Genomic DNA, 17,965 nt, shown 5'->3' on the forward strand with positions numbered 1-17,965 from the left:
TCACACGCTATAGATGAACTTTGAGGACATCGTGGTAAGTGAAATAAGCCAGTCACAAAAAAAGAAATACTGTAAAATTCTACTTGTGTGAGATATCTAAAATTAGAGAAACAGAAAGTAGAATGGTGGTTGCCAGGGTCCAGGAGTAGGGGGAAATAGGGAACTGTTTCATGAGTATAGAGTTTCAGTTTTGGAAGATGAAAAGTTTATGGAGATCTGTTGCACAACTATGTGAGTACATACTACTGAACTCTACACTTAAAAATGGGTAAGTTGGCCGGGCGCGGTGGCTCACGCCTGTAATCCCAGCACTTTGGGAGGCCGAGGCGGGTGGATCACGAGGTCAGGACATCGAGACCATCCTGGCTAACACAGTGAAACCCCGTCTCTACTAAAGAATACAAAAAATTAGCCGGGCGTAGTGGCGAGTGCCTATAGTCTCAGCTGCTCGGGAGGCTGAGGCAGGAGAATGGCGTGAACCCAGGAGGTGGAGGTTGCAGTGAGCCGAGATTGTGCCACTGCACGCCAGCCTGGGCCACAGACCAAAACTCTGTCTCAAAAAAAAAAAAAAAAAAAAAAAAAAAAAAAAAAATGGGTAAGTTGGTAAATTCTGTCATGTTGCCATGTGTTTTTCACCACAGTTAAATTTTTTAATTCTCAAGAGCTAAAACAAAACTATTAACATATTGGGATAAACATAAAAGAATATTTTATAAAGGAGATAGAACAGACCTTTTTAAGAGACAAAAATTATTTTGTATGGAAAAATTACTTAAACTATAAAAAAAATTAAAAGGTAAGCAATATTTGGGGGGAAATCTGCAAAGGAGATTATTCTAAACTTGATCATGATGATGAGTGAGAAAACTGGTGCATTCTCAAACTCCTGCTGGAAATGTAAATTGCTACCACCTCTCAAGGTCACTCTTTCAAACTTCCAAGTTTAGCCGGGAGCAGTGGCTCATGCCTGTAATCACAACACTTTGGGAGGCAGAGACTTGAGCTCAGGAGACCAGCCTGGGCAACATGGTGAAACTCCAACTGTACCAAAACTACAAAAATTCGCCAAGGCATGGTGGTGAGCGCCTATAGTCCCAGCTACTTGGGAGGCAAGAGTGAGAAGATCACTGGAGCCTGGGTAGTTGAGGCTAAGGTAAGCCATGACTGTGCCACTGCACTCCAGCCTAGGCAAGACCCTGTCTCAAAAAAAAAAAAAAAAAAAAAAAAAAAACATCCAAGTTTAAATGTCTATCCTGAAGAACAGTTCACATTCACTTGTATATAGAGGGGAACGTACAATGACAAAATCATCTAAATTCCAACAATTAGAAACTGATTAAAACACATCTGTTTTATGGGATACATGGCAGTAGTTTTGTTTTTTGGCGGTTTTTTTATGGTTTCTGAGACAGAGTCTTCACTTTGTTGCCCAGGCTGGAGTGCGGTGGCGTGATCTTAGCTCACTGCAACCCCTGCCTCCCAAGTTCAAGCAATTCTCTTGCCTCAGTCTCCGGAGTGCCTGGGATTACAGGCATGAACCACCACACCCAGCTAATCTTTGTATAGCAATAGTTTTTTTTTATGTTTTTTTTAAAAAAAGGTAATGTAGCATTCTAAAACATTTTAGCACAAAGCAAGCACTCAGATAATAATTGCTGAAAAAATTAAAGGGAAGAGCTCCAAGATGTGTTACTTTTATTGTTCTGTTTTTGACTCTTAGAGTCTCACTCTCGCCCAGGCTGGAGTGCAGTGGTGCGATCACGGCTCACTGCAACCTCTGCCTTCTGGGTTCAAGCTATTCTCCTGCCTCAGCCTCCCACGTAACTGAGATTATAGGCACGCGCCACCATGCCTAGCTAATTTTTCTTATTTTTAGTAGAGATGGGGTTTCACCATGTTGGACATGCTGGTCTTGAACTCCTGACCTCAAGTGATCCACCCATCTCAGCCTCCCAATGTTTTTTTTTGTTTGTTTTTAAATCAAGCTGAAAAGTAGCATACACATTATGATACTACTTTATACACGTATATAAATGCATGGAGAAGACGCCTATAAAAACAGGTATTAACATTTTAATGGTGTTAACTCTGGAAAGTAAAGCTAAAGGGAAGCCTCAGTATTTTCTCTTATATACTCCAAATTGATGAATATTTACAAAAATGTATTCACATATATTTAAGAATATTTCTATTAATACATAACCACCCTTGCCCTTATGAAGTACAGCAGTACCCCCTTATCCAAGGGTTACATTCCAAGACCCTAGTGGATGCCTGAAATTGCAGCTCATACCGAATCCTATACATAGTACCATGTTTTTCAATCTGATATCCAAGGGGGCTAAGTGACTAATGGGCAGGTACAATACACAGCGTGGATACGCTGGACAAACGGGTAATTCAAATCCCAGGTGGGATGAACAGGATGGCATGAGAGTTCATCAAACTACTTGGAATGACACACAATTTAAAATGTATGAACTGTTTATTTCTGCAATTTTCCATTTAATATTTTCAGACCACACTTGACCAAAGTAGCTGAAAGTCCAGACAATGAAAACATGGATAAGGGAGGACTGCTGTACATCAAGGCCTTTTATTATATAATCAAGATAACAAATCAACTCCCACACAATTTATTTTTATCACTCCTGAGTAGCTGGGACTACAGGCACATGCCACCCCACCCAGCTAATTTTTGTATTTTGAGTAGAGACAGGGTTTCACCATGTTGGCCAGGTGACTGAAATTAGAAGACACTAACCCAAAGAACATTATCCAACTTGCCGTTAAATTATTCAGTATACACTTGATTAATAAGGTAACTAGGTTTAAAAAGGTACAAAAATATTCCTGAGTATTTCTCTATCATGGGTCCTACAAAGATCTTGCCCTTAGTAGACAATTACTCCAGCTTAAACATGGATACACCAAACTTGTCAAGTAAGCAGTTACATTTCTAAGAGAAGGATAACCTAAGGAGTTATTCTCAAGTTTTCATTTACTATTTTGTATAATCCTAGAAGTTAATGTGGTAACAAAGATAAGATTATACCTGTCAGATTGGCAAAAATTAGAAGTAGGCTTTCAAATAATGGCCGATATAAATGTACAAATTGATATGACCATTTTGGACACTAATTTGGCAGTATTTAATGAAAAGTATGCTTTAATGAAAGGTATCCATATACCTTAAGAACTTTAATGAAAGGTATCCATATACCCTAAGACACAGCAATCCCATTCCTGGACATACACCACCACAGAAATTTGTACACAGCACCATGAAGACACATGTATGCATTTTGTGGTAGTAAGGAAGCAGAAGAATGCTAAGTGTCCATTTCAAGAGGACAAATGAGGCCAAGTATGATGGTCTATGCCTATAATCCCAGCAGTTTGGGAGGTCCAGGCAGGAGATCGCTTGAGGCCGGAGTTCAAGACCAGCCTGGGCAACATGGCAAGACTCTCTCTACAGAATATTTAGAAATTAGCTGGGCGTGGGGGTGCATGCCTGTAGTCCTAGCTACTTGGGAGGGTGAGGTGGGAGGCTCACTCGCACCCAGGAAGTCAAGTCAAGGAGGCAACAAAGAGCTGTGTTCATGACACTGCACTCCAGCCTGGGTGACAGAGTGAGACCCTGTATCCAAAAAAAAAAAAGACAGATAAAATGTGACAAAAACATGACAGAATACTATGCAGCAGACAAAATTAATTAAACAGCTGTACTTAGAGCAACATGGGTGGTCCTTAAAAATAGAAACAAAAAAATACAAGGAACAGGGTTCTAGGTTCAGTGTCTGTTTCACTGAATGAAGCTATAAAACCTGAACAGAATGCATTTAGCAGCTATCTGAGAACTATAAAAAATAAGAGCAGATGGACAAAGACGACCACAGTTTGAAGTACCAATAAACTGGGATCAAGTTTATCATTTTTCCCTCTGATGTTCCCCAGCCGGGATGCACAGCAGCCTGAAACCCAGAAATGAACATCAGCAGAGAGAAAGCGCATCAAGAGCTGTCTAGTCCTGGTTTGAGGAACTAGAAAGGAGACCCCTGGTATAGACAAAGAGTGGGTGAAATACCCACTGGGAAAATCTCAACTCACACAATCAACCTGAGACAACACCGATGTTGGAATTAACTGACAAAGACTTTAAAGCAGCTACTATAAAAATGCTGGCTGGGTGCGGTGGCTCACGCCTGTAATCCCAACACTGTGGGAGGCCAAGGCGGGCAGATCATCTGAGGTCAGGTGTTCGAGACCAGCCTGGCCAACGTAGTGAAACCCCTCCTTTACGAAAAATACAAAAATTAGCCAGGCAAGTTGGCACATGTCTGTAGTCCCAGCTACTCAAGGGGCTGATGCAGGAGAATTGCTTGAACTGGGGAGGCAGAGGTTGCAGTGAGCCGAGGTTGTGCCACTGCACTCCAGCCTGGGCAACACAGCAAGACTGTCTCAAAAAAAAGAAAAAAAAAAAATGCTGCAACAAGGGAAATTTCTCTTAAATGGAAAGATTAAAAAGTAAAGACAGGCCAGGCGCAGTGGCTCATGCCTGTAATCCCAGCACTTTGGGAGGCCAAGGTAGGTGGATCATGAGGTCAGGAGTTCAAGACCAGCCTGGCCAACATGGCGAAACCCCGTCTCTACTCAAAATACAAAAATTAGCTAGGTGTGGTGGCGCATGCCTGTAGTCCCAGCTACTTAATAGGCTGAGGCAGAGAACTGCTTGACTCGGGGAGGTGGAGGTTGCAGTGGGCTGAGATCACACCACTGCACTCCAGCTGGGCGAGAGTGGGACTCCGTCTCAAAAAAAAAAAAAGAAAAAAAAAAGTAAAGACATAAAGAGGAAACAAATTAGAACTAATCCTTGCTTCTCAGGGGGCTGAGGCAGAAGGACTGCTTGAGCCTAGTTTAGCTGACTAGCCTGAGCAATATGGTAAGATCCTGTCTCAAAAAAAAAAAAATTAGAATAAAAAAATACAAACCAAAGAAGGAAACTGCATGGACTAAATACCAGAATGGGAAATGACAGAGAAAAGAGCCAGGGCACTTGTAGGTAAGTCAATAGAAAGTATCTAATCTGAAAAACAAGAGAGAAAAAAATTGAAAAAAGTGAACAAAGCCTTACAGATCTGTAGGACAACACCAAGGGGTCTTAATATCTTAATGACAGTTGGGTCATTAAATCCCATAAGGGGGCCGGGCGAGGTGGCTCACGCCTGTAATCCCAGCAGTTTGGGAGGCCAAGGCAGGCAGATCACAAGGTCAGGAGATTGAGACCACCCTGGCTAACAAGGTGAAATCCCGTTTCTATTAAAAATGCAAAAAATTAGCCGCGCACGGTGGCAGGCGCCTGTAGTCCCAGCTACTCGGGAAGCTAAGGCAGGAGAATGGCGTGAACCCGGGAGGCGGAGCTTGCAGTGAGCCGAGATTGTGCCACTGCACTCCAGCCTGGGCAACTGAGCGAGACTCCATCTCAAAAAAAAAAAAAAAAAAAAAATTTGCAGACCTGGTGGCTCAGGTCTGGTAATCTCAGCACTTTGGGAGGCCGAGTCAGGTGGAACGCCTGAGGTCAGGCCAACATGCTGAAACCCCGTCTCCACTAAAAAAAAAAAAAAAAACACAAAAAATTAGCTGGGTGTGGTGGCGGGCGCCTGTAATCCTAGCTACTCAGGAGGCTGAGGCAGGAGAATCGCTTGAACCCGGGAGGTGGAGGCTGCAGTGAGCCAAGATCTGACCATTGCATTCCAGCCTGGTCAACAAGAGCAAAACTGTATCTCAAAAAAAAAAAAAAAAAAAAAAGGCCAGCCTGTAATCCCAGCACTTTGGGAGGCTGAGGCAGGTGGATCACAAGGTCAGGAGATCAAGACTATCCTAGTTAACACAGTGAAACCCCGTCTCTACTAAAAATACAAAAAAATCAGCTGGGCATGGTGGCGCTCGCCTGCAGTCTCAGCTACTTGGGAGGCTGACGCAGAAGAACTGCTTGAACTCAGGAGGCAGAGTTGCAGTGAGCCAAGATGGCGCCACTGCACTCCAGTCTGGGTGACAGAGCAAGACTTCTCCAAAAAAAAAGAATTGCTAAGAAGTTTTTAATGCAGAAAGGATGTGATAACCAGAAGGAAACCCGGAATATTATAAAGCAAGAGTTACAGAAATGGCAAATATCTGGTTATAGATGGCTCTGCAAGTCTCTTAAAATATGTTTAACAATTAAAAACAAAACCAGTACTGTCTGATAGGGCTTTCAATGTATGTAAATGTAATATATAAGATAACCACAACATTATGGGATAAAGGGAAGAAGGGTAAAGAGATCATCTATAGAATAGTAAGGTTTTCGTGTTCCATGAGAGGTGGAAAAACATGGACTCTAAGTAGCCTATGAAAAGTTAAGTTCGGCTGGGTGCGGTGGCTCATGCCTGTAATCCCAGCACTTTGGGAGGCCAAGGCAGGTGGATTGCCTGAGGTCAGGAGTTCGAGAACAGCCTGGCTAACATGGTGAAACCCCATCTCCACTAAAAATACAAAAAATTAGCTGGGCATGGTGGTGGGCGCCTGTAATCCCAGCTACTCAGGAGGCTGAGGCAGGAGAATCACTTGAACCCAGGAGGTGGAGGCTGCAGTGAGCTGAGATGGTGCCATTGCACTCCAGCCTGGGCAACAAGAGTGAAACTCTGTCTCAAAAAAAAAAAAAAAAAAAAAGGAAGGAAGGAAGGAAGGAAGGAAGGAAAGAAAGAAAGAGAGAGAGAGAGAGAGAGAGAGAGAGAGAGAGAGAAAGAAAGAAAGAAAGAAAGAAAGAAAGAAAAGAAAACTTAAGTTCATCCATTGTAATCCCTAGAGCGATCACTAAAAAATACTATACAGCCGGGCGCGGTGGCTCATGCCTATAATTCCAGCACTTTGGGAGGGCAAGGCGGGTGGATCACGAGGTCAGGAGTTCGAGACCAGCCTGGCCAACATAGTAAAACCCCGTCTCTACTAAAAATATAAAACTTAGCCCGGTGTGGTGGCATGCACCTATAGTCCCAGCCATTTTGGAGGCTGAGGCGGGAGAATCGCTTGAACCCAGGAGGCGGAGGTGGCAGTGAGCTGAGACCACGCCACTACACTCCAGCCTGGGTGACACAGTGAGACTCCATCTCAAAAAAACAAACAAAACAAAAACACTATACAAAAAAAGCAAAAAAAAAACAAACAGATTTTAAACTGGAATTTTAAAATGTGTTCAAATAGCCCAAAAAGTAGGAAACAAAAACAAAAATGAGGACAGAAAACAAATAATAAAACATAAACCTAAACTCAAACATTCAAAAATTACATAATTAAATGAAAATGGTATAAACACAATTAAGACAGATATTGTGGCAATGAACCAAAAAATGATCCACTATATACTGTCAACAAGAAACTCACTTCAAATATAATGATGTAGGTAGTTTAAAAAGTAAAGTATAGGAAAGGTATATATGCAAACACTAATCAAAAGAAAGTTGGAAGCCAAGTATGGTGGCTCATGCCGTAATCCCAGCACTTTGGGAAGCTGATGTGCGAGGATTGCTGGAGCTCAGGAATTCAAGACCAGCCTAAGAGCAAGATCCCATCTCCACAATTAAAAATAAAAATTTGGGGGGAGGGGGAGGGATTGCATTGGGAGTTATAACTGATGTAAATGATGAGTTGATGGGTGCTGACGAGTTGATGGGTGCAGCACACCAACATGGCACAAATATACATATGTAACAAACCTGCACGTTATGCACATGTACCCTAGAACTTAAAGTATAATAATAATAAAAATAAATTGAAAAAAAATACAAAAACACAAAAAAACAAAAAATAAATAAATTAAAATAAAAATAAAAAAATAAAAAATATAAATTAGCGGCCGGGCGCGGAGGCTCATGCCTGTAATCCCAGCCCTTTGGGAGGCCAAGGCAAGCGCATCACGAGGTCAGGAGATGAAGACCATCCTGGCTAACATGGTGAAACCCCATCTCTACTAAAAATACATAAAGTTAGCCGGGCATGGTGGCGGGCACCTGTAGTCCCAGCTACTCAGGAGGCAGAGGCAGGAGAATGGCGTAAACCCGGGAGGCAGAGCTTGCAGTGAGCCGAGAACGCGCCACTGCACTCCAGCCTGGGCGACAGAGGGAGACTCTGTCTCAAAAAACAAAACAAAACAAAACAAAACAAAAAAAAATTAGCTGGACATGGTAGCATGTGCCTGTAGTCCCAGCTACTTGGGGGGACTGAGGTGGGAGAATCACTAAAGCCCAGGAGGTCAAAGCTGCAGACAGCCATGTTTGTGCAAGTGCACTCCAGACTGGGCAACAAAGCAAGATCCTGTCTCAAAACAACAACAGGCTGGGCGCAGTGGCTCACGCCTGTAATCCCAGAACTTTGGGAGGCCGAGGCAGGTGGATCATTTAAGGTCAGGAGTTCGAGATCAGCCTGGTCAACATGACGAAACCCCATCTCTACTAAAAATACAAAATTAGCCAGGCTTGGTGGCATGAGCCTGTAATCCCAGCTACTTGGGAGGCTGAGGCAGGAGAATCGCTTGAGCCTGGGAGGCAGGGATTGCAGTGAGCCAAGACCACACCACTGCACTCAGCCTGGGCAACAAGAGCAAAACTCCGTCTCAAAACAACAACCACCACCAAACAAACAGAAAGTTGGAGGAGTTACATTAATATCAGACAGACTTCGGAGAAAGGAAAACCAGGGATACAGAAGGACATTACATAAGCATAAAAGGGTGAAGTCACCAGGAAAATACAACAATCCTAATTGTGAATGCACCCAACAACAGAGCTTCAAAAACACAAAGCAAAAACTATGACAGAGAGGAAAGGAGAAATAAACAAATCTAATTATAGTTAGAGGCTTCAACATACCTCCCACCGTAATTGATCAACCTAGTAGACAGAACACAAATAAGGACAGAGAACTGAACACCACCACCACCTGATGGCATCTCATTGACATTTACAGAACGTACACTGAACACAGCAGTGCACATGGAACATTCATGAATGCAGGACATACCTGGGGTCCTAAAACCAAACTTAACAAATTGAATAGGACCAGGCATGGTGGCTCTCATCTATAACTTCAGCTACTTGAGAGGCTGAGATAGAAGGATCATCAAGGGACCAGCCTGAGCAACACAGTAAGACCTCATCTCATATTAAGTTTTTTTAAAAAAAGAAAACAAAACCCAAATTAAACAGAACTGAAGTCATACCAAGAATACTGTAATGGAATTAGACTAGAAATCAACAGAAAATCTCAACATTTGGGAATTCAACAATATACTTCTAGATAAACTGCTTGGAGGTCAAAAAGAAAGCTTCAAGTGAAAAAAAAATTTTAAAGGTTTGTACTGAAAAAAACCCATATATATATGTATTTAACAAAAATTTGTGGGATGTAGCTAAGGCAGTGCTTAGAGAAAAATTTGTATCATTAAGGTTTTAATTAGAAAAGAAGAGGCCAGTCTCAGTGGTTCACACCTCTAATCCCAGCACTTTGGGAGGCCAAGGGGAGAGGATCACTTGAGGCCAGGAATTTGAGACCAGCCTGGACAACGTTGCAAGACCCCATTCTCTACAAAAAAACTAAAACATTAGCAGGGCTTGGTGGCACACACCTGGAGTCCCAGCTACTTGCAAGGCTGAGGCAGTGAGCACAAGAGTTTGAGGGTGCAGTGAGCTATGATCATGCCATTGTGCTCCTGGCTGGACAACAGAGCAAGACCCTGTCTCTCCAGAAGAAAAGTCTCAAATTGCTAATCTAAACTTCCACATTAAGGAACTAGAAAAAGAGCAAAATCAAACCAAAGTAAGCAAAAGCAAACAACAATAAGAAAGCAAAAATCAATGAAATTGAAGAAGAAATAGAGAAAAAAAAAAAATCAGGGCAACTAAATGTTGATTCTTCAAAACTATTTTTTAAAAACTGACATACCTATATAACAAATTCACAAATAAAAGGAACATATAAATAAATTATCAGTATCAGGGATCAAAGGGTGAGTATCACTACAGATTCTAAAGACGTTTAAATGGGATATTATAACCAACATATATCTATAAATTCAACAATGAAATGAAATAAATCCCTCAGAAACTCAAATTTACTAAATTTGACACTGAGAAACAGAAAATATAGCCGCACTGTATCTATTACAAAAATTGAATCTAGGCCAGGTATGGTGGCTTATGCCTATAATCCCAGCACTTTGGGAAGCCGAGGCAGGCAGATGACTTGCGGTCAGGAGTTCGAACCCAGGCTGGCCAACATGGTGAAACCCCATCTCTACTAAAAATACAAAAATTAGCCAGGCGTGGTGGCAGGTATCTGTAATCCCAGCTACTCGGGAGGCCGAGACAGAAGAACTGCTTGAACCTAGGAGGTGGAGGTTGCAGTGAGCCGAGATCACACCACTACACTCCAGCCTGGGTGACAGAGCCAGACTTTGTCTCAAAAAAAAAAAATAAATTAATTAAATCTAAAATTAAGAACCATTCCAAAAGAAAATCCAGGCCCAAGTGGCTTCTCTGGCAAATTATACCAAACATCTAAAGAAAATTAGTACCGGCCGGGCGCGGTGGCTCAAGCCTGTAATCCCAGCACTTTGGGAGGCCGAGACGGGCGGATCACTAGGTCAGGAGATCGAGACCATCCTGGCGAACACGGTGAAACCCCGTCTCTACTAAAAAATACAAAAAACTAGCCGGGCGAGGCGGCGGGCGCCTGTAGTCCCAGCTAGGGAGGCTGAGGCAGGAGAATGGCGTAAACCCGGGGCGCGGAGCTTGCAGTGAGCTGAGATCCAGCCACTGCACTCCAGCCCGGGCGACAGAGCCAGACTCCGTCTTAAAAAAAAAAAAAAAAAAAAAAAGAAAAGAAAATTAGTACCAACATTACATGAACCTTCACACTTCTTGGGCTGGTATGAGAATTAAATGAAAATTTGTAAAGAAATTAGCACATTGTGTTATATGTACATAGTAAGCACCACGTAAACATTTGTTAAATAAATTCCAGTCAACGGACCCATATTTTAAAAAGTCTTAGCTCTTCATCTAAAGATTAGCTAGCCTTTCTGTGTGTTTTATGTTAAAATAAAATGTTTAAGGCATGCTTTATATATTTTTTCCCCGGTTTAACAACTTTGATTAATCTGTTTCAATCTCACTGCAAGACTTCAACTGTTTCTTACATGTCACTGTCACCCCCACACTGCCTAGCACAGTGTTTTGTACAAAGCTGTCACTCATGTATTATGTTAATTAGTAGAAAACTTAATTAAAAACCACATGCTTTTAAAAAATTCTACGAACTTACATAATCTAGTTTTGCTTTAGATTTAAGGAAAGAAAAGCAATTTGCTCAACTATTTTGGTAAATACTGAGGATTTTTCAACTCCTATTCAACAGATCCCCATCTTACAAAGAAACTAATCATTAAAGACAATGACAGTAAACCACAACAAAAGTAACAACTAAAGGATATATCCTAAATGATTACCAATACATTAAATAAATTAGACTAAAACTGAATTTAAAGCAAAAGACTAGGCTGGGCGCAGTGGCTCACACCTGTTATTCCAGCACTTTGGGAGGCTGAGGTGGGCGGGTCATGAGGTCAGGAGATCGAAACCATCCTGGCTAACACAGCGAAACCTCATCTCTACTAAAAATACAAAAAATTAGCCAGGCGTGGTGGTGGGCACCTGTAGTCCCAGCTACTTGGGAGGCTGAGGCAGGAGAATGGTGTGAACTCGGGAGGTGGAGCTTATAGTAAGCCAAGATTGTGCCACTGCACTCCAGCCTGGGCGACAGAGTGAGACTCCGTCTCAAAAAAAAAAAAAAAAGCAAAAGACTGACTTAATCACTATCTCAGAATTTGAACCTGTTTTCAAAGCTAAACATAACATAAACTTTGTTATCTTGTATGATTAGGAATATTAATTTTAGAGATAATAACCTAAAAGTTAATAAAATATTCTAGTCAACATTTACTATTTATAGATACATTAACAAACATATAAACCAATTTTTATACATATGTGATTATATACACATCACATACTAACACTGTACAGTAAGTAATCTAAAATTCTTTTTGGGATTCAGAGGTTACTCTAAAATCACCGTGTGCTTCAACATCTTTACTGTCATTCACTCACTCACCAAGTATTTGTTGAGTGCTATTCTATCAAGCACTGTGCTAAGCCACTGTCTACAATAGACATTCAAATGAGAGCTTCCCTAGCCTTCAAGGGGCTCACAACCAAATAGGTATAGCTGACATAAAAACAACCATAAGACAAGTAAGCAATTATAACATAAACCCCAAAAAATGGTTCTGAACTAGTGACAATACTAGTTCTCAGTATTCTGCTTATATACATAAATATACTTATCTTTATTAGTGTAACACCATTATTTTCATTAGTGTCACACATGCATCAGCAGCCCAATCCTTCACTTTACTTCAATTCTTAACACTGGCACAGCAAACCCATCTCGTTCCTCTTTTATCACTCAGCTTGCTGAGACTTTGGGAGCTAGACAGCCTCTGCATCCTGAATAAGCAAAGTAAAACCGTGGACTGAGTCCCTCCTCTTAGGATATTTGGGGGAGGAAAGGAATCAGAACTGCTGCCCAAAATAGTGAAGCTGCCCAGAGGTAGTGATCCTGAAAGCTGTATTCAAAGTAGTCGTAGCTAAAGGTAGCCAAAAAAAAAAAAAAAAGACTTCCTAAGGGAGCAATTTCAGTGTTTGTAGCTCTAAAAGTATGAAGTGAGGAGGGGAGACAGCGGGGTCAAGAGTGGCTACAGACACTCCAATACGTACAAAAGCTTTTGGGTTTGAAATGTATGTGATCTTTTTCTTTTCTTTTCTTTTCTTTTTTTTGAGACCGAGTTCTGCTCTTGTTGCCCAGGCTGCAGTGCAATGGCGCGATTTCAGCTCACTGCAACCTCTGCCTCCCAGGTTCAAGTGATTCTCCTGCCTCAGCCTCCCAAGTAGCTAAATTTACAGGCTTCTGCCACCAGGCCTAGCTAATTTTTTCTATTTTTAGTAGAGATGGGGTTTCACCATGTTGGCCAGGCTGGTCTCAAACTCCTGACCACAGGTGATCCACCCGCCTTGGCCTCCCAGAGTGCTGGGATTACAAGTGTGAGCCACCACTCCTGGCCTGAGTGTTTTTTATGTTCTTATAAAAGAAGTAATTCAAACAAATTTAGGTATGACCACTGTATTACAGTTATGAAGATGTGACGTTAGAGTAGAAACAGACACAATGAGGTGCTAAGACACATCTCCAAGATAATACAGCCCAATTCCTTTATCTTTTTAAAAATTTTTATTAGTAGAGATGGGGCCTTGCTATGTTGCCCAGGCTGGTCTCCAACTCTTGGGCTCACCAATCCTCCCGCCTCAACCTCCCAAAGTGCTGGGATTACAGGTATGAGCCGCCACACCTGGTGGTCCAATTCCTTTAGAAGCATTACATGTACAAGTGGCAGAAAGTTTACTGTGTATTTTCACACTATAATCAAATCTTCACTGGCCAAACTAATTAAGACTGAAAATTTAATTTAAAAAAAAGACTGTAAGATCAATAGCATCATGTGTTTGTTATTCAGAAGAAAATAAAGCTTCAGAATTCAGAGACCATCAAAATTTTCTTGAAGGAGCTATAAATACTGAAATGCACAGGCATTATTACCAAAGTATCTTTATCTTGTTTCTCAATAAAATTGAGTTAAAAACATTACGGAAAATTCATTGGGACTTTTACCAAGAGTGTTTCCTTTTTTTTTTTTTTTTTTTGGGACAGCGGCTTGCTCTGCTGCCCAGGATGCAGTGCAGTGGTGTCATCTCAGCTCACTGCAATCTCCACCTCCCGGGTTCAAGCGATTCTCCTGCCTCGGCCTCCCAAGTAGCTGCGAGAAGAGGCACCCTGCTAATTTTTGTATTTTTAGTAGAGACGGGGTTTCGCCATGTTGACCAGTCTGGTCTCAAATGCCTGACCTCGTGATCCACCTGCCTCAGCCTCCCAAAGTGCTGGGATTACAGACTTGAGCCACCACTCCTGGCCTGAGTGTTTCCTTTTTTGTTGTTTTTTTAAAGACAGAGTCTCATTCTGTGGCCCAAGATGGATCCGCCTCCTGGGTTCAAGCAATTCTCCTGCCTCAGCGTCCCAAGTATTACAGGTGCCTGACACCATGCCCAACTAATTTTTATATTTATAGTAGAGGGAGGGTTTCACCATGTTGGCCAGGCTGGTCTTGAACTCCTAACCTCACATGATCTGCTCACCTCGGCCTCTCAAAGTGCTGGGATTACAGGCATGAGCCACAGTGCCCCGCCCCAAGAGTGTTTTTTTTTTTTTTTTTGAGAGAGAGTGAGTCTCGCCCTGTCACCCAGGCAGGAGTGCAATGGCACAATCTTGGCGCACTGCAACCTCCACTTCCCGGGTTCAAATGATTCCCCTGCCTTGACTTCCCAAGTAGCTGGGATTACAGGTGCCCACCACTACACCTGACTAATTTTTTTGTATTTTTAGTAGAGAAGTAGTTTTACCATGTTGGCCAGGTTGGTCTCGAACTCCTTACCTCAAATGATCCGCCTGCCTCAGCCTCCCAAAGTGCTGGGACTGCAGGCGTGGGCCACGGTGCCTGGCCAAGAGTGTTTCTTAAGGCATATTTTTTACAAAGCTATACTCATGGACCGAGCAATATAGAATCCTCATCGTATCTTGTTACAGTCTAAAACCCTGTAGTATACTCTGTCTAATATTACATTCAGGAATAATTTTCTTCCTTTCTTTTTTTTTTTTTTGAGCCGGATTCTCACTCTGTCACCCAGGCTGGAGAGCAGTGGCATGATCTCAGCTCACTGCAACTTCTGCCTTTCCGGTTCGAGCAAGCAATTCTCCTGCCTCAGCCTCTGGAGTAGCTGGGACTACAGGCCACACCAACACTCCAGGCTAATTTTTGTATTTTTAGTAGAGACTGGGTTTCACCATGTTGGCCAGACTGGTCTCAAACTCCTGACCTCAAGTGATCCACACACCTCAGCCTCCCAAAGTGCTGGGATTACAGGCGTGAGCCACCGCGCCCGGCCTCCACTCAGTAATAATTTTCTTATCAATTCTCCAAACTTTTGATATGTGTACCATATAAACAATGCTGAAATAAGTATTCATGGGCATATTACTTTTCCTGAATTTGGAATGACTAATTGTACTACTCTTTCTTTTTTCTAGTTTTATTGTAAAACCCTGGGATTTCATTCTGATTTTATGAGAACCAGAGCTTAAATCAAAAAAGCTAGAGACAGAGATTCTGGAGCTCCTAATAATTTAAAAGTCAGTGACATAGGAACAAAGAGAATGAAAAATTATTTGGACAAAATAATAACACTATTTTAAAAATAAGATATACAAAACTGGATGACTTTAAAATGTAACACTAACACTGGAGATTCAAAATACTTCTAATCCCAGCACTTTGGGAGGATCACTTGAGCCCATGAGTTCAAGACCAGCCTGGGCAACATTAAGAAACTCCATCTTGGCCGGGCGCGGTAGCTCACGCCTGCAATCCCAGCACTTTGGGAGGCTGAGGAGGGTGGATCACGAGGTCAGGAGATCGAGACCATCCTGGCTAACATGGTGAAACCCCGTCTCTACTAAAAATACAAAAAATTAGCCGGGCGTGGTGGTGGGCGCCTGTAGTCCCAGCTACTCAGGAGGCTAAGGCAGGAGAATGGTGTGAACCCGGGAGGCAGAACTTGCAGTGAGCCCAGATCGTGCCACTGCACTCCAGCCTGGGCGATTGAGCGAGACTCAGTCTCAAAAACATAAAAAATAAAAATAAAAAAAATAAACTCCATCTCTCCCCTCCCCACCTCGACCCAAAAAAAAAAAAAAAAAAAAAAAAAAGCCAGGTGTGGGCCTGTAGTGTCAGCTACTACTCCCGAGACTGAGGCGGGAGGATCACTTGAGTCCTGGAGGTCAAGGCTGCAGGGAGTGCACTGCTGCACTCCAGCCTGGGAAATAAAGTGAGAACCCCCCGTTTCCAAAACAAAACCAAACAAAACAAAACAAAGGAAGTGTTTTAATTTCTTTCTTTTTTTTTTTTTTTAAAGACAAGGTCCTCCAGACTGGAATGCAACGGCGCAATTACCGACTCACTGTAGCCTCCACCTCGCAGGCTCAAGCAATCCTCCTACCTCAGCCTCCCAAACTATAGATCCGGGCCTCAACGCCTGGCTATTTTTTTTACTTTTGTAGGGGTTTTGCTATGTTGCCCACGCTGGTCTCCAACTCCTAAGCTCAAGTGATCCTCCCATCTAGCCCTCCCCAAGTGCTGGGATTACAGGGCTGAGCCACCACATCTGGCCACTTTTATCTTCTAATGACTATTATCAAGTCCTCCTATCCCAGAAGTTCTTAGGAAGCAAATTTCCCACAAACTATTGACTTGTAGGTACAAAAGCCAAAAGGCTTCTACTGGGAAAGGAAAGGGAAATATATACATATATATTTCAACTATTATTTTGTTAAATTAGAAAATACAGACATAGGAGGGGTATAGATAAAACAAGATTAGGCAAGAGTTGATCGTGTTTGAAGCTGGATGAGGATTCACTGTACTCCTGTCTGCTTGAAATTTTCCATAATAGTTAAAATATTACGTATAATTTTAAAATTCAAGTTTCCCCTAAAGATCTGTTTAAGACCAGACTTTAAGTTTACTACGACAGAGAGTGAAGCTACTGTGTCTTTTGTAATTAAACCTACAGCTCCTGAGTCCCGACCCTCCTCAAAGTTTACGCTGTTGAGTTCCAAGAGCTCACCTCCAGCACCCCGGAAGAGGAGCGCCGACAAAAACAAACAGGAGAGGCGCAAGGATCCTCCCAAGATCTCTCACCACACAAGCAGGGATCCGAGAAAGCAGGCAGAGGCCGCTCCTTGCTTCAATGAAAGAAAATATAATTTTCTCCGGCCAAAGTGGACCCAAGTCCGGCCCCCCAGCCCAGGAACAAGCCCAGGAAGCCACCCCGCCCACTGGAAGCGTCCGGGATTCAGGGGCATCTGCCTCTCGCAGCACTGGAGGCCCCGACCTTCCCGAAGTCTCTCCAGGCCAGAAAAGACGGGGTAGGGGTGTCGCCGAGGAGCCCTCGCCGAGGCCGCGGTGTTTCCGCCCCAGGGAAGATACACCTCGGGGCAAGAGTACTACGGAAAGTTAAGCGGCTTCGGGTATCCAGGACTAGCGGCCTCCGAGCCGCTCGCGGTCCTGCCACGCCCACCCACCCAGGCATGGGCAGCCTCCTACGCCGCGGGCCCTCGAGGGCCTGACCCCCGGTCTGACCCCCACTCCCACGATCCTTCCCTTTCTCCTCAGCTGCCCCCTCCGAAGTCGTTTGAATCCCGGGCCCTAGCGCTAGAGACCGCTAAATCCGGAGCGCAAAGGGAAGAGGAAGAGGAGACCTCTGACGCCGAGGATGCCACACTCACCTAACCGAATCCTGCCGTGAATGCAGCAAACACCGACTTCAGAATCTGGGTTCAGCATCCAAAATGGCGGCTCCTCGGCCTGAGAGCAGCAAGCACGAGCGGAGGGATCCACGGGGCCGAGATAGCCACGCCCTCCTTTCTAGGGATTGGCTGCGCGATCGCCGCTGCCGGGACCCACGCGCTGACTCGGGGCACCTTCCCTTGGTTTCCTTTGGAGTTGGCGCGGCTGGGGACTACTTCCCGTGGCGGAGGCACGGGAGACGATGGCAGACGCGACACGCCGACTGAGTCAGCTGTTGGGGCGTGCCCTTAATTTCGCTCTGGGCGAGGTGAGGCCAGCATCTCGGACTCTGCGCTTATGGCCTCACCGCGCCCAGTGCCTTGGTTCCGGATTCTTCCATAACCTGCTCCCAGTACT

At 43.4% G+C, this 17,965-nt stretch overlaps 1 protein-coding gene across 12 annotated transcripts in view; it reads right to left on the reverse strand.

Moving 5' to 3' along the window:
- Positions 1-17,634, reverse strand: part of IST1 (IST1 factor associated with ESCRT-III) — a 33,639-nt gene extending 16,005 nt beyond the window's left edge. For 9 of the 12 annotated variants that reach the window (XM_074027915.1, XM_065536700.1, XM_045381938.2 and 6 more), the window contains exon 1: positions 17,548-17,634. In XM_074027915.1, coding sequence (XP_073884016.1) covers positions 17,548-17,605 — 58 coding nt within the window. In that variant the 5' untranslated portion in view covers positions 17,606-17,634. Of the gene's footprint in view, positions 1-16,886; positions 17,005-17,547 lie in introns of all 12 variants that reach the window. The other 3 variants (XM_074027916.1, XM_005592419.4, XM_065536698.1) reach the window with 2 other exon arrangements.
- Positions 17,635-17,965: the final 331 nt, after the last annotated feature.

The sequence above is a fragment of the Macaca fascicularis genome, chromosome 20, assembly GCF_037993035.2.
Source record: "Macaca fascicularis isolate 582-1 chromosome 20, T2T-MFA8v1.1".
Classification (NCBI taxonomy): Eukaryota; Metazoa; Chordata; class Mammalia; order Primates; family Cercopithecidae; genus Macaca; species Macaca fascicularis.